The following is a 15,625-nucleotide window of genomic DNA, read 5'->3' as shown; positions in this document are numbered from 1 at the left end:
TTGTGTAGTCTTATTTCATGTTGATAATTGTCTTTACCAAACACCAAGATGTTGTCTTGAAAGGCTATCGCACCTTCTAGACCACTTAATGTCTCCTTCATTATACGTTGAAATACAGAGGCTGCACTGGCTAGACCATAGGACATCCTTTTAAATTGCTATATTCCTTTGGGTCTTACTAAAGCAGTAAGATGCTTAGAACTCTGTTCCAAAACCACCTGATGATAGCCGCTAGCAAGATCAAGTGTTGAAAGTACTTCTGCTCTCTCCAAAGATGAAATCAATTCATGCATATTAGGTAGGGGATGTCGATCAATCCATATATCATTATTAAGACTATGGAGATCTACACAAAGGCTTAATTCACCAGAGCCTTTGAGGAAAATTACTATAGGAGCCACTCAAGGAGATGATTCAATTGGCTCAATAATGTATTTTTGAACCAAATCCTCAAACATGCCTTTCAATTTCCATTTGAGGACAATGGCATATTTCTCACATAGTGCCTTACAGTAACACCACTTTCCCTGAGAATAATCTTATGTACAAATGCTTTGTATTCCCCCAATTCATCTTTGAACACATTACCAAAATCCTCCCTCAGGATCTGAATAAATTGCTCTAAAGTAACTGGGTTATTTTTTTTGTTGTTTGTCTTTTTCAGATTTAGTAACGTACACTGGAGGATTGCCCTGGGATCCAATTTAATTCCCATTTCTTCTTGGTGTGGCCATCCTAAAATCACATTACCTTTATTTCCTACATACACTTTGCCTCCTGGGTCTGCGATTTCTTGAATCAAGATTGCTCCAAAAGTACCCTAAGAAGTTTAGTTCATGACCAGTATAGCTACCTGATTTAATGTCAGTTTTAAAAAATGATCTCTTATACCACAGCTGTTCAAAAAAGTTGTTGACCGATTAGAGTGAACCAAGCACACGAGTCCACTATAACTTCCACTTATTGTTCATCCATTAATATACAACATTTAGGCCAAAAATTGAGTTTTGTATCAGACCTTGTACTTACCACTATGTTTGGGTAAAGATCATCCTTTAAGTCACCCATTTCATTGGAGATCATGTTGATTTTCCCTCCTTGGCACTCTCAACTGAAATGTCCTTTTTTTGCAACAATTACAAAATCATTCAATAGCATGGCAATGTTTATAATTCCCAACATGGTTATTACTACCACATCTGCAACAAATCAATACCTTCCTTGGTGTTTGGTCACAATTATAACTTGTTCTTTTCTTATCTCTTCCACCAGTATTCTTATTCCTGATAATATTTATCTCCTGACTATGTTTATTCCTTTTCTCCTCTACAAATTTTTCCAAATGCTCTATACTCTTAGCCAGTTCAACTGCACCTTCTAATGTTACGTTGGACGAGGTCCATAGCCTCTCTTGGATTTTCTTAACAGTTTTCATCAATATTTGGTCCATAAACACCTGGTCATAATTTAATGTCTCAAACTGACATGTTGCTGCTAAAGGTGCAGCTGCGTACTCCTCAATACATTTGATCAATTTCTTGTTTCTTCAAATAGAATATGTACTTCTCCATAACAGTGTTAGTTTTCTTGCCATACCTTATCACTAATTGTTTTATTGCATACTTAAAGCCATTTAAATTACGTGCATTTTGTAGCAGAATTATTAATTTAAGTTGTCTTAAGCCTTCACCACCCAAAGAATTCTTTAGAAGAGACAGTTTCATTTGGCTCGAACAATCATCTCCTTCTAGGCCTTCATCATAAGCTAGAAAGATGTTCAGCCAAATCTCCCACTTATTTAATGGTTCTGCTGGTGATGGTTAAACAATGGTGGAATCTGCGAATTAAAATAATGTACTAAATCAAATAAAATGGTCACTGTTGTCTAAATGCCTGACACCACTGGCAATTAAAGCGTAATAATATTCCCCTACAGAATATGTGTTAAGAGAAATATCACTTGTGCTGCTCCAGAAGAACGGAAATGATCCCAGTTTGTCTAAATGTCTGCAACTTGTACAAAGTTACATACTTTCCACCTATGGTTAATTCTATTCTGTCCTGAGATATCCCAATTCTACAAAATGGCCACTTAATAATAGTTTGAATTATTTATAGGCGTTGGAAGTAATACTTAAACGATATTAACAGCCAATAGTCACATGACCCTGATGCTCCCCCAAAATCCTAACACTTTCACTGCTGTGCTCATAACAAAATGTCCATGACAGTTTAAGGCTGTACTGCACGTAAATTTAACCATCCACAAATTGATTTCGGTGACCTTAGAGTTCCATATAAGTTGCTCCCGCTCGTCACCAGTGTTAGGTTGTTAACACGAAGGAAATGAGAAGCAGTACTGGTAAACTTGAGTTCTTTAGTCATAAAATATACAGAGCCTTGCCAGCTGCCGCTGCTCTCACCAGCCCCGGCTGCATACTTTACCCCTCTCACTCCCACACACCACTCATGCGCTACCCCTCATGTGCTCCCTTTGCTCTCACATGACTTTAACAGCACAGAGCATCGGAGGACCGACGGGCAATACAACAGTGGAACCCCTATACATTCATAAAAGGTCTGGAGTATACTGCAAATGAGCATACCAATCAACAGCCATCTAGAATTCTAGGACTCAAATAACAACAACACTACGAGTCATACTGGTTTGCATATACAGACTACGAATCTGTCCCTCACCATGCATTCTGCTCTGTGTATTAAGAAGCTACCACATGACACAAGCCAAGCCTGACATAATTCTCTAGCGTGGAACTAAAAACGTTACTAGTAAGTAACACCTCTCCCAACACCGTTACCAACCCCACACAAGTGACACCGTAAGTACTCACTCAACCAACCAGAAAGTACTTTGGAACTTCAGCAAAGGGTAGGGCAGTCAAATGCAAATCCAACGGTACACTACAATATCTAATGAGAATAAAAAACACAAAACAGTCAATAAATGAAAGACAAACAGAGGTTAAGCATCCAAAGGATAAATTCAGACAAGCAGAATGAGACAGGCTTGGGTAGAGAAAGAGAAAATATGTAAACAATGTGGTGTAGATGTCAGAGAAGGCAAAATTCATCTTTCCAGTGAAACCCCATATGAAGATATGGGAATACGCTTAAAGAGATTATCAAAAGAACAGATTTAAAAAAAAATAGAATATGAACATCCACAGCTGGTAGGTAGGTCCATGTCATATATAATACTCATGGTCTTGATGTTTCAGCCAACCTCCACTCAGGGACTATGAAGCCTCTGCTTCTAATGCTAAAAGCAAAACTACAAGTCCGATAATACAGCGTTGTTGGTTAAAAATCTAGCAGTATCAGACTATCACGTGCAGGACATGGGGGCACTCAATAAATAAAAGTTGCAAATCCTGCCATGTAAAAACTATAAGAGTGCAGAACAACCTTAAGAATGTATTACGTTTGTGATAACTTAAGACGCCCTAAAGAATACCGGATGTTGTTGTGGTGATCTCTGTTCATGTTATACGCTTATGCTCTGCAGATTGCCTGCCTCATGCAGTGCAGTGTGTGATGTATGAAATTATAACATTCTAAGTTCTAACAGAGAATGTTACATTTCAAACTGAGGGGACAGTTGTTTCCTGGTGCTGCTACAGACAAACACAAATAACATTTTGTGTCCATTGTGGTGAACTGAACTTCCACAAATTGGCGACAAGCAGTGAGAAGGACTCCCAATGACTACAGAGATGAGGACAGACTTTAAAAACTATTTTGTCAAGTGTGACATGTTACTTCAATACAGGGTCTCATTTGCCGAGAGACTAACCTATTTTGTGTGCATACATGCATAACAGGTATGAGGACTCAAGGCAAACTGAGAGAAAGTCAGAATTTTAGGATATTAGTGACTGCGGTGATTGATTTTTAGATGCACGTAGTGCTTGTTTGCATTGTGGTGTCTGGGCCGCACTCTCATAGTTACCAAGGCTGCAATCTCATCGTTACCACGGCCGTGTTCTTGCAGTGGCCAAGGTTGTGCTCCAACAGTTGCCAGGGCTGCGTTTTCCCAGTTGCCAAAGCCACGCACTCACTGTTGCCAAGGCCCCTCGATCTCTGGACTTCACACGCAGGTTCCCATGAGCCATGGTGTCCGCGTGTGTTGGCTCGCTATTTCTAACTGACTCTGTCAACGGGTCTTGCGCAATAAATACACTCCACGCTGTATGTTAGCGTAAAAGGACATTTATTAGGACAAGGTTGTCAACACAAAACTTTAACCAAAAACATCATTAAACTTATAACAATCCCAAACGTAAAATCTTTCATCCACCATCCATTCCCACACTCCTTTTACTCTCTTCCCGTTTCACTCTGCGACCTCCTCCCTCATTCCATTCACTTCCTCTTTCATCTTTCAACCTCCTCTCCAGCATCTCCAGCCGTCGCACTCTTGCACCCCGCACCCCCATCATGCACCTCTCCGGAGGGGTGGGTATGCCCGTCATTGACTCCCACCCCTCCAAAGTACTGCTACCACAAACTAGCAACTTGTCCTAAACTGGCACGCTATAACCAGGACAAAACCCCCATTGCCCAACTCCTGAAAACTTGCAGAGTGGGCGGATGGTCTAAAAAACTAATGACCCTTCCCCAATGGCGCTGGGTGCAGGAAGAGGATGAAACCTCCTCCCCTGCACCTTATAACCCCTTGCCCTAAACCCCACCCCTAGCCCAACCCTCTGACCCCACCACACCTTGTCTTTCCTTTCATGCGCGAACACCCCAGGGGTAGACTGGTCTGTCGACCCTACTTCCCCCGGGGGCCGGTATCGCTCAATAAATACACTCCACGCTGTATGTTAGCATAAAAGGCCATTTATTAGGATAAGGTTGTCAACACAAAACTTTAACCAAAAACATCATTAAACTTATAACAATCCCAAACGTCAAATCTTTCATCCACCATCCATTCCCACACTCCTGTTACTCTCTTCCCGTTTCACTCTGCGACCTCCTCCCTCATTCCATTTACTTCCTCACTTATCTTTCAACCTCCTCTCCAGCATCTCTAGCCGTCGCACTCTTGCATCCCGCATCCCCATCATGCACCTGTATCCCACTCCCCAGAGGGGTGGGTATGGCCATCATTGACTCCCCACCCCTCCAAAGTACTGCCAACCAGGAAACCCCTGTAGGGCGGTTACCTGCCCCACCCATCTCTTAGTGCACCTTTCGCTCCGTAGTCCCTGCGACACCAAATGGATTAATTCCACAGCTTACTAATGACATCCCTCAACTCCATCATATAATAAACATTGCCCATCCGCGAAAGGTGCACCCCATCATCTCAAAACAGCAAGGGCTCTTCCAGCCGCAACCCCACATGTGCAGTTACGTTGATGCCCTTTCAGCTGCAAAAAACTCTCATAGCCTGTTCAGTTTCCTGCAAGCTTTCTTGACAGCAGCCAGCTTCAGAGCCCCTCTCCAAACTTTACGCGGCACGAATTCAGTCCAAACCAGGTATGTACCCGCTAAATTGCTCTTCATGACCTCCAAATCCCTTTGCATCAGATGTAAAAGAGCCAAATCCGACAGCCTGATTAAGTCATTCTCGCCCAGGTGCAGGACCAACATATCCGGACAGCCTCTTTGAGATATAATTTTCATCAGCCAGGCCAGCAATGCTCCCCAGCACATCCCTCCTTTCCCCCACCAATGCACCTCATGATGGCTGCTTTGCAGACCCAGGTTACGACCGTAGACCTGCCGATCTGCATACTTTGCTGCCCAGTGTACAAAAGAATGTCCAACGATCCAGGTAACCGTCTTGGTTCCTGGCCCCCCCACGCAACCTGCGATAAGGAAACAAGAGGCCACGCCCCCTTCCTTCTTCTACAAATGTGCTTGCATAGGACGCGCAGCGGACGAGCGCAGCGGGAGCGCCGTTTGCGCGCCGAAGGCGCGCCTAAGGCAAGCCCGTCTGCGCCCGTCCGCGCCAAGACCGCGCCAGGCGCAGGAACCTCTGCCCAAACCCCCTACAATATCAGGTATGCCTCCAACGACCTCCGTGGCCTCCGAGGCAGGTTCGATTGTTCCTGTAAGTTCGACCTGTCAAAAGTAGTCGGCTCCACCAGCTGCACTAAATGTCGCTGGTCACTCAACTTCGACTCCGACCTGCTTACCCCCACAAAAAACCAACGACCCCCCTTCAAAGGTGGCCTGATAAACGCACGGTCAATGTGCAAGCACAGTCAGGATATCCACGACCTTATCATTGACCATGATCTTGATTGCCTCATGATCACTAAAACCTGGCTCACTGAGGACAGTAACCCCGATATAGCCGTAGCCCTCCCCCAGGGTTACTCCTTCCATAGACAGGACAGACAGAAAGGCAGAGGAGGAGGTGTAGCAATTATACTGAAGAACACCTTTAACTGCCACACCTTCTGCCTGGACCCTCTCATGGACGCAGAGGGACTAGGTTTTTCCATCAAACTCAGCCAATCCCTCTCCCTCTCCGTTGGCCTGATCTACCGCCCACCAGGTAATGCAGCTAAGTTTCTAGACTCTCTTAACGACGCTTTAGGACACTTCCTACTTCGCTACCCCCACTTTACCCTACTGGGAGATTTCAACCTGCACCTCGAGACTGACGCCGACTCCCAAACTAGCAACTTCCTGCAGACTCTTGAAATTTTCAACCTACAACAAAGCGTCCAGCTACCTACTCACTCCCTTGGTCACACCTTGGACGGTGTTTGTTCCAATTTCCCCTCCATCACTACCCTATCCCCCCTACCCCAGATCTGGACTGATCATTGCCTGATCCCCTTCCATATCTCCAGCTGCCTCCCTTCTACCAACCATAAACGCACTCTTCCCCATTCTCACTCTACCAATTGGAAAACGGTCCAGAAAAATCTAACCCTCCATCCCTTTTCCCCAACCAGTGCACCATCTCTATCCGGCAACATCGACAGAGATGCAGTCTGCCTTGACAACTGGCTCGCACTAGAAATTGCCAAACGATGCCCATCCAATCACCAGGTCAGTACTTTGAAGAAAACTAAAATCAAAGCTCCCTGGTACACCCCCGACTTAGCCTCCGCACATCTGCTCTGTAGGAAAGCAGAACGGAAATGGCGAAGAACCTACGATAATAGCGACCGATGCTCCTATATACTGCAGAGGAAAAGCTACCTCTCCACCATCAAATCGGCCAAAAGAACCTATTACGTAAATGCCATTAAAGAGGTCAGTCAAAAACATAAAACTTTGTTTTCAATAGTAAGAACCTTCACCAATCCCAAAGCTCTTCAACCCGAAATCCCCCCATCACAAGAGCTATGTGACAAGATCTCGGATTACTTTGACGATAAAATTACCTCCATTCCAAAAAACTTTCCCCCTCCCCCTCCAATACACAACACCCTCGTACCAGACCAACCATGCCTGGCCGCTAACAGCCTCAAAAATTTCACTCCAGTGACCCTGGCGCAGACCAGAGAAGCGATCCTTTCCTGCAAATCGGGCTCCCCCGCTGACCCCTGTCCCCCAAAGATTCTCCACCTCATCATCAACGAAGTCAACCCTATTGTCAACGAAATAATCAACATATCCCTTAGTACCGGCTCTGTCCCTCTCTCATGGAAGAAAGGCGTGGTTAAGCCAATTATGAAAAAGGCGAACAAATCCCCAACGGACTTGACCAATCTCCGCCCTATCACCCTGCTACCCGCTTTGGGTAAAATAACAGAACAGCTAGTCCACAAAGAGCTGAAGACTTTTCTGGAAACCCACAACTTACTCCATCCCCAGCAATCTGGTTTCCGGTCCAAACATTCTACGGAAACCGCCCTAATCGAGCTGACCGACACCATTAAAACCGTACAAGATCAAAGGAAGAAGGCGATCTTGAGCCTTCTTGACCTCACGGCAGCTTTCGATACCATTTCCCACTCCATCCTGATCAACAGACTTATTGATATCGGTATCTCCAACTCAGTCCTATCATGGATTAAATCTTTTCTCAGCGATAGGTCCCAAACCATCACCCTTGGTTCCTTCCAATCAAGCGAGAAAAAAGTATCCTCCGGAGTCCCCCAGGGGTCTATCTTAAGCCCCCTCCTCTTCAACATTTATCTTATCCCTCTTCTCACCCTGATAGAATCTTTCGGCATAACCGTAACTTCCTATGCCGATGATACCCAACTTATCATCCCCCTTGATGACAACTCAAACAAGGCAGAGCTCAATCTCAAACACTGCCTAACGGCAGTTTTCCAATGGATGGACGCCAACCACCTCCGCTGTAACTCAAATAAAACCGAGATCCTCCCCATTGGAAAAAACGCCTCTTTTTGCCCTGCCTTATGGTGGCCTGACAACTCTGTAGCTCCCCCTCAGACGGTTACCTCGGCCAGAAACCTCGGAGGTCTTTTTGATTCTGACCTCTCATTCGATCTCCACGCCGCTTGCGTAGCAGGTAAATGCTTCGGCATTATCAAATCCTTGCGAAAATTCTTTGACTTCCTCCCCCTTGACTCCAGAAAGACAGTCACAGTGGCCCTCATCCTCTCACGAGTAGACTATTGTAATGGCCTTCTGGCAGGGACCAAGAAATCTACTCTGTCAAAACTCCAAAGTGTCTTACACACCGCCGCCCACCTTGTTCTAAAACTTCCACGTAAATCTTCTATTTCTGCAGCCCTGAAAACCCTACATTGGCTCCCCCTGCACAAGAGAATACTCTTCAAGATTCTCACTGTCGCATTTCGAGCATTTAACAAATCAGGTCCCTCTTACCTCACCAGACGCTTTCCTCACTACAACCCTAGTCGTTCCCTCCGATCCTCACAAGAAAACTTCATGACCTCTACCAAATTCAACCTGAAATCGAAAGGCGGTAAAACTCTCAGTGCCCTGGCTATTAGAGCCTGGAACAGCATGCCAAGACATCTCAGACTTCAGACGCTCGAGAAACCTTTTAGGAAACTCCTCAAAACTTGGATTTTTAATCTTCCCGATGACTGGTCCAAAGCTTCAATCTAGCCCCCCTCACACCACTCTGTGTTCTGGTATCAAGGTCTTGTAGCGCCATGATGCTCCTTCCGGAGCGAACGTCGCGCTCTATAAATACACCTCCAAATATCCAAATATCCAAAAGTGTTAGTGCGCGAAAAACACAGCGACTCCCCCTTTTGTGCCTCAGAAACCTTATTCCCCACTGCCCACCGTTACTCATTTGCGCACATATCGTTCGCAACACCTGGACTTCCACTGCTCTATCTGACCTATCCTGTCCCAAGACCACCCCATGCGCGCTGCCGCCATCACCGCACCAATGCGAAAGGAATGCTTACAATACCTAGCAGATTCCCTACCCAAGCGCTTCAACGCCATCCGCAAACCTGCCAACAACTGAAAAGCCGTCAAATGCTCCTGAGATGCATGACCAAATATTTCGCCTGATGCGCCCAGGATCCGCCGTAGGAAGCCTCACCATTCCTGCACCAGACACGCCCCAAACAGCCACTTTCGCTCAACCATACCCATTTGCCTCTCCCAGCCTGGTCCGTCTTAAAATGACCCAACCAAATGCCGAGACGCGCCCTATCCAGTCGCACCTCCTCATACAATCTCCCAGCCCTCCCTCTCGTGCCTACCAACTCCGAAAGCCATAAAGCCCCAAAAAACATCCACACCATGTATAAACGAAACACCGAGACCTCGTAATCATCATAACAATAGCTGGGCAACTCCGCCAACAAACTCTGTAACAACTCAAGGTAATTGCCTCCCTAGGTGCCCTCCCATACCATCCCCCCGCTCCCGTCCCCAACCCCTCAACATCTTAATGAGCAACTCATCCTTGGCAGGATCAAAACCCATGTACAAATTGCTGTAAAAAGATATCCCTGCCAGTTTTCCCATAATCGTAGTTGGAGACAAACCTTTATCAATGCAACTCAGAACAAAATGTATAACTCCGTTCACTGTCCTGCCGCGACATGTGCCACGTCTCACTGGTCCATCCCAGAAATGCGCCAAATTCAGCCTACGCTAGCCTGTATCTGCGCCTTATAGAGTCTGCTATGGATTTCTCGACCAGACCTACTACTCTCACTCCCCCCAGGCCCAGATGTCATCCGGCAGCTCTGTCTTGCAAGCATCCGCCCCCGGAGCCAAACGTCTCAAATTCTGCCACTGCGAACGAGACAATGCATCCGCAATGTCATTGCTTGCACCTGGAACATGTTTCAGGCGGAAGATTACATTCAGACGCAGGCATTGCAGCATAAAACCTCACAATAGATGCAAGACCCGCGCCTTCTGCTTGTTCACTAGATCCACCACTTTGATGTTGTCGACATGGAACAGTACTGGCCTGTTCCGAAATTCAGGGCCCCAAACGCCCAATGCCACTAACAAGGGAAAAAATCCCAAGAACGCTATGCTCCTCCCTTGCCACAACCAGTGCACTGGCCATTGTTCTGCGCACCACCTCCCATCCCAAAAGACCCCAAAACCGGAAGCCCCTGCATCGTCAGAGAAAAGTTGCTCCTGCCAGATTGTTCTGTCGCCCACAAAATCCAAGGACACACTATTAAAGTCCGACAGAAACCTCTGCCACACCCTCCGGTCTGCCCTGACTCCCATGGAAATCCTGACTCTGTGGTGTGGAAGCACCACCCCGGACATGGCCATGCCAAGTAAAATTCAGAAATCCCATGAGTTTCTGTACCCTCCGCAAGTCAATCTTTTTCTCCCCAATCACATGTAGCAGGAATCCTTGCATGTCTGTCACCTTCCCCTCGGTCAACCTGGCCACCCACAGGACAGAGTCCAACTCAATGCCCAGGAAAGTCAACCTGCAGCTGGGCCCAGATGTTTTTTCCGGCACCAGGTTGAACCCAAACTCTTGCGCCAAATCCTGAAACTGGCTAAGCACCCTCCCACACTCACCGGACTGGCCCTTCCCAATGAATAGAAAGTCATCCAGGTAATGCGACACTTCCTGGTGACCACTACTCCTCGTAAACGCCCACTTCAGAAATGTGCTGAAAGCTTCAAACAGCGCGCAAGAAATCGCACACCCCATGGGCAAGACTTTGCAAAAATGGCCTCTTCAAACTGCATCCCCACAATGAGAAATCCGTGGGGTGTATGGGAAGAATGCAAAAGGCCGATTTTACATCACATTTTCCCAATTCGGCCCCCCGCCCGCATGACCGCACTAGGCGGATCGCATCGTCCACAGAAACATACAGCACCCTTGAATCCTCCTCGGCAATGAAGTCGTTAACTGACCTCCCCTCAGGCCAAGATAGATGGTGAATCAACCTGTACTCCCCGGGCTCCTTCTTAGGGACCACCCCAAGGGGTGATATAATCAGATCTTCCATGGACCAATTGTCAAATGGTCCTGCTATCCTTCTGCCACTTCTTTCCCCAACTTACCTGCAACTACTTCTGACAACTCCTTGGCTGACCTCAAATTCTCCGCCCACCTCCATTCCCGTGGGCCTTGATAACTCACCCGAAAACCTTCCGTAAAACTCCATTGAATCCGCAACGTGGCCTCTCTATCTGGGTACATGGAGAGCCACGGGCCCACGGCCTCGACCCTAACTGGGGTAGGAGCCTTTCGGCCCAGATAGTCCTCTGCCCTTTGTTGCCCGCCACTGCTCAGATGGCATGGCCAATGTAAAACACTGCGTGAGCGGGTGACGTTCCCCACATTTCGAGCATTCATGCTTGAACTTGCAGGGGTTTCTGGTGCAGAAGCCTTTGTTGAAATTCCAACAAGCTCCTGTGGTACTCCCTCCTGGCTTAGGTGGTGGACCTGCACTCCCTGTGTGACCACAATGCCCTCCCGCCCCTGCCTGGGCGGAATGCGCTGGAAAGGACCGATACGTCACCGGCAGGCCACTGGCTGTGTGTGTGGATGCGGACGAATGCGTGGACGACATCCACTGCATTCACAACTCCTGGTCCACCTCCCCCCACGGCTTGTCAGGATTGACGCTAGTTCTAACCCTAAATTCCTCATCATAACTTAGCCATGCAAAACCACCGAAATGCATCTGTGCTTTTTGGATGATATCCATGTATTTCAGTAATGCTATTGCCCTGTCCAGATGCCTCTCGCAATATATGCTGGCATAAATTAGAAAAGCGGAGGTCCAGTTTTCCGTGTTGACTGGTACCCGAGGCCTCCTCGTCAGTTCCCGTTCCTCCTCCTTCGAACCCTCCTTGGCCTGAATCTCCCCATGTAGTAGTTTAAATACGTATACGTATTCATGCTTCCAAATCTTGCTCCTAGTCTTTTCTGACAAGTGAGACCCCAACGGCATGGCCAAACCCATGTACGACAGTTTCTTGTGATGTTTGTCATCGCCCTTGTCATCCTTCCCCTCCTGCCCTTCGGTCTTGTCTGTCTGGACACTTGCCACCACCAACTGCTTCGCACCAGGATCTTCCCCCCCCACCGCAGGTGCCGCCGCTGCGCTGGCTGGTTCTCCTGTGTCCCTCACAGACCCCTCCTCCACACCCATCAACAAGCAGGGATTCTTCCTTCCCCCTTTGGGCCATTGTCCCAAGCGGCCCCCCAATCACCTTCACCTGAGTGTGCGTGCACCTCCCGGTCCTTGCCTCTGGCGCCAACCTTCTTCTGGCTCGCCGTCTTGCTGTTTCTGGTTCTTGCCAGGGCACCTGTAAGACACCAAACTTCCCTGTTGCCGTCCCTGATGGGCCACTGTCGCCCGCGTCCGTCTTCATCGTCACGCACTTCCCCTTCTTCCAACCCATCGCTCTCAGCATCATAATCCAGTTGGACTTCTGCTTCCACCTTCGCAGGCGCCCACAACACCTCACGTACTGCTCTCTTCAAACCTTTCCTTTCGTTCCAGGCACACCACTACCCTCCGCCGCCGCTGCTGATGTTGCCCAATCCCTCAATGGAGGGTAGGCCGCCGCTACTACTTCCGGCTGGCATCTCGAAGCCGTTTTGCACCCCGCCGGCCCACCCACATATCTACCAGCCTCCACTGCTGGTTTGCCCCCCCCCCCCAGGCTGTTCCAACCTGAGGAGGTCCCAGCACCATCAGGTCTCTGCGCCGTCTCGGCTGTCCTTAACCCAGTCCTGGGGTGCCTCACCTCCTCCACCCACACCCACTTGCCTGCCTGCCCTTTGGCCCCTGCCTCTAGCTCTACCCAAGCCTCTCCTTCAGATGTGTGGATAGGGGGTCCCTCCACTTCCCCGAGTATTATTTTTCGCAGGTCACAATTTGCGATCCCCTGTGATTACGTATAAATGCAGGGATGACATTGGGACTGGTGTTTTTTCTTCTTTAAAGTTTCTTCTTTGAAAAGACAGCAGGGACAGAATGCATTCATACTAGTCATTGATCTGAGCTGCAGACTCAATAGATTCAGAACAGTAAGATGCAACATTAAAACTAGGCCCTCTACATAAAAAGCACCATTACCTTCTTGTGTTACCCACAATTGGACAGCATGTGGAAAGTGTTCCTAAAGGCAGCCCCTGCAAGGGCAGTAACACCAAGAATGGAAAAGTACAAAAACATCAATTTAAGAATTGCAATATACTTAAATGTCATGTAGTGGTAGACATAACAGCTACAGCTAAGAAAAGAACTTTATCAACAGCCATGCCTGGCCCTCCACCTTAAAACGACATTAAAAGACTTGAGGTGGTAGGGATAAAGATAGAATTGTCAGCTCCAACCCTGTGAAGCATAGACACATTAAATAGGTATGCCTATTAACAAACAGAGTTAACAAAATATCTTCCGTAAAAATTCCCAAAAAGGGGCAAAGCTATTGTGGAGTAAAGAGAATTAGACAACCTGTTAAAGTCAATATTCTTGACCTGCCTTTTCCATGTAAGAATCGTTTGAGCTCCCGGTCAGTTAGGGGCACATGCATCAAGGTAGGATTTTGCGAGTTCTTAATTGCGAATATTAAGGAATCGAAATTAAGGACTCGCAAAAGCCTATGCATGTAGGAATCGCTATAAAAATAGTGATTCCTAAACAATCCTTAATTGCGACTTGCAATTTGCGAGTCACAATTAAGGAATGGTTCCCCATTCATTCCTATGGGCCTACAGGTTTATAGGAATTAATGGGAGCTTGCACTTAATGGGTACTCGCAAATTGCGCATGCAATTTCAAGGGTGCAAGGGTGTCAAAAGGACACCCTGTTGCACCCCTGAAATTGTGACGTACACCCATGTTGCGCACACACATGCCCAAAGGGCATGTGTGTGCGCAACATGAAATATTGAAAAATGCAATTTAGTGCATTTTTCAAAGTTTTTGCAAATTACTGACCAGTTCAATTGCTTGGTAATTTGCGGCCCTAAATAGCGAAATCGCTATTTTAGAGTGGTTCTTGCATTGTATTTAAGGAATGGCAAATCGCGATTCCTTAAATGCAATCGCAGTTTGAGAAATCGCAATTAATTGCGAATTCTTAAATTGCCTTGAACCTTGATGCATCGCAAAAGCCCTTTTTGCGGGCACAAACAGACGATTTTTGCAAATCGCACCGTCTGCACTCGCAAAAATGGTTGATGCATGTGCCTGTTAGTCCCTAGAGATTATGATAAGCTAACGACTCAATCAAGGCAATGGATGAGGGGCTTATAGTTTAGAGAATCTTTTAAGAGGGCTTTCTCAGAAGAGGTGAATGAAGACAACCTGATGGGTCTCCATTATTGCATATAATATTTTTTATAAAAAAGTATAAAAATTAGAGATGTTCTTTGTAAACAATAGATCATTGATTCCTAGGTGATTTGTGGTTACTTATCATATGCAATAATGGATGTAAATATTGTAAATAATATTTGTAAATAGTGTTTTTTGTAAATTGCTTTCTAGCCCTGAAGAAGTCCCAAGAGGGATGAAACGCGTTGGCGGCAGACCAATTGTAAAATGTTTTTAAGGAACTAATTGTTATATAATAAAGGACGAACAAAAAATAAACTACAATCAAGTCTCTCATCATTAAACGCTATATGTATTATGGGAAGCTGAATTAATGTGGTACTTTGTTTTGTTTGAAGTATAAGAAGTAACACTACGTTGTTTATAAAATAGAATCACATTTCTCGGGTGCAGGGTTATCTTCTAATTGTATTTATGTTTGTCCTTTTTAATTGTGCTCGCAGCCCTGAAGAAGTCCTTGTCTAGGACGAAACGTGTTGGTTGTGTAAGTTTGTTACACTTTCAAAACTGAAAGAGAAGAAATAAAAATAGAAAAGCTCAAGCAACATTGGACCTTTCAGATAATTTTGGAAATGATTCTAATAGTTAATTAGATGTTAAATTGATCTTCCTTGATCATGTGTTGCCTCTCATCTCTTGTGTTCCTAGGAGAATGAAAACAACCTGATGGGTCTCCAATTAAACAACAGGCAATATACCTCTATCAGTCTGGATGAAAGCAATGTTTTCCTAAAAAATTTAATTCTAGAGAAAAAGAGAACGGTTGAGAACAAACCAAAAAGGGGTTTAACTGTAGGAAATAAATGACTGTTTTCCTCCACAATGATCATCTTCAGTGAGTAGTGATGAGCAATGCAGTTTTACCAAGTGTCATAATA

General features: G+C 46.1%; 1 protein-coding gene across 1 annotated transcript in view; it reads left to right on the top strand.

Annotated features, from left to right (window-relative positions):
• CTSH (cathepsin H) overlaps positions 1-15,011 on the top strand; it is a 222,907-nt gene extending 207,896 nt beyond the window's left edge. The window contains exon 12 of the mRNA XM_085644698.1: positions 14,901-15,011. Within this exon, the coding sequence (XP_085500824.1) occupies positions 14,901-14,964 (64 nt within the window). The 3' untranslated portion in view covers positions 14,965-15,011. The remainder of the gene's footprint in view (positions 1-14,900) is intronic.
• Positions 15,012-15,625: the final 614 nt, after the last annotated feature.

This window comes from Triturus cristatus, chromosome 3_1, assembly GCF_964204655.1.
Source record: "Triturus cristatus chromosome 3_1, aTriCri1.1, whole genome shotgun sequence".
In the NCBI taxonomy this organism is placed as follows: Eukaryota; Metazoa; Chordata; class Amphibia; order Caudata; family Salamandridae; genus Triturus; species Triturus cristatus.
This window is presented reverse-complemented; position numbering and strand designations above follow the sequence as displayed.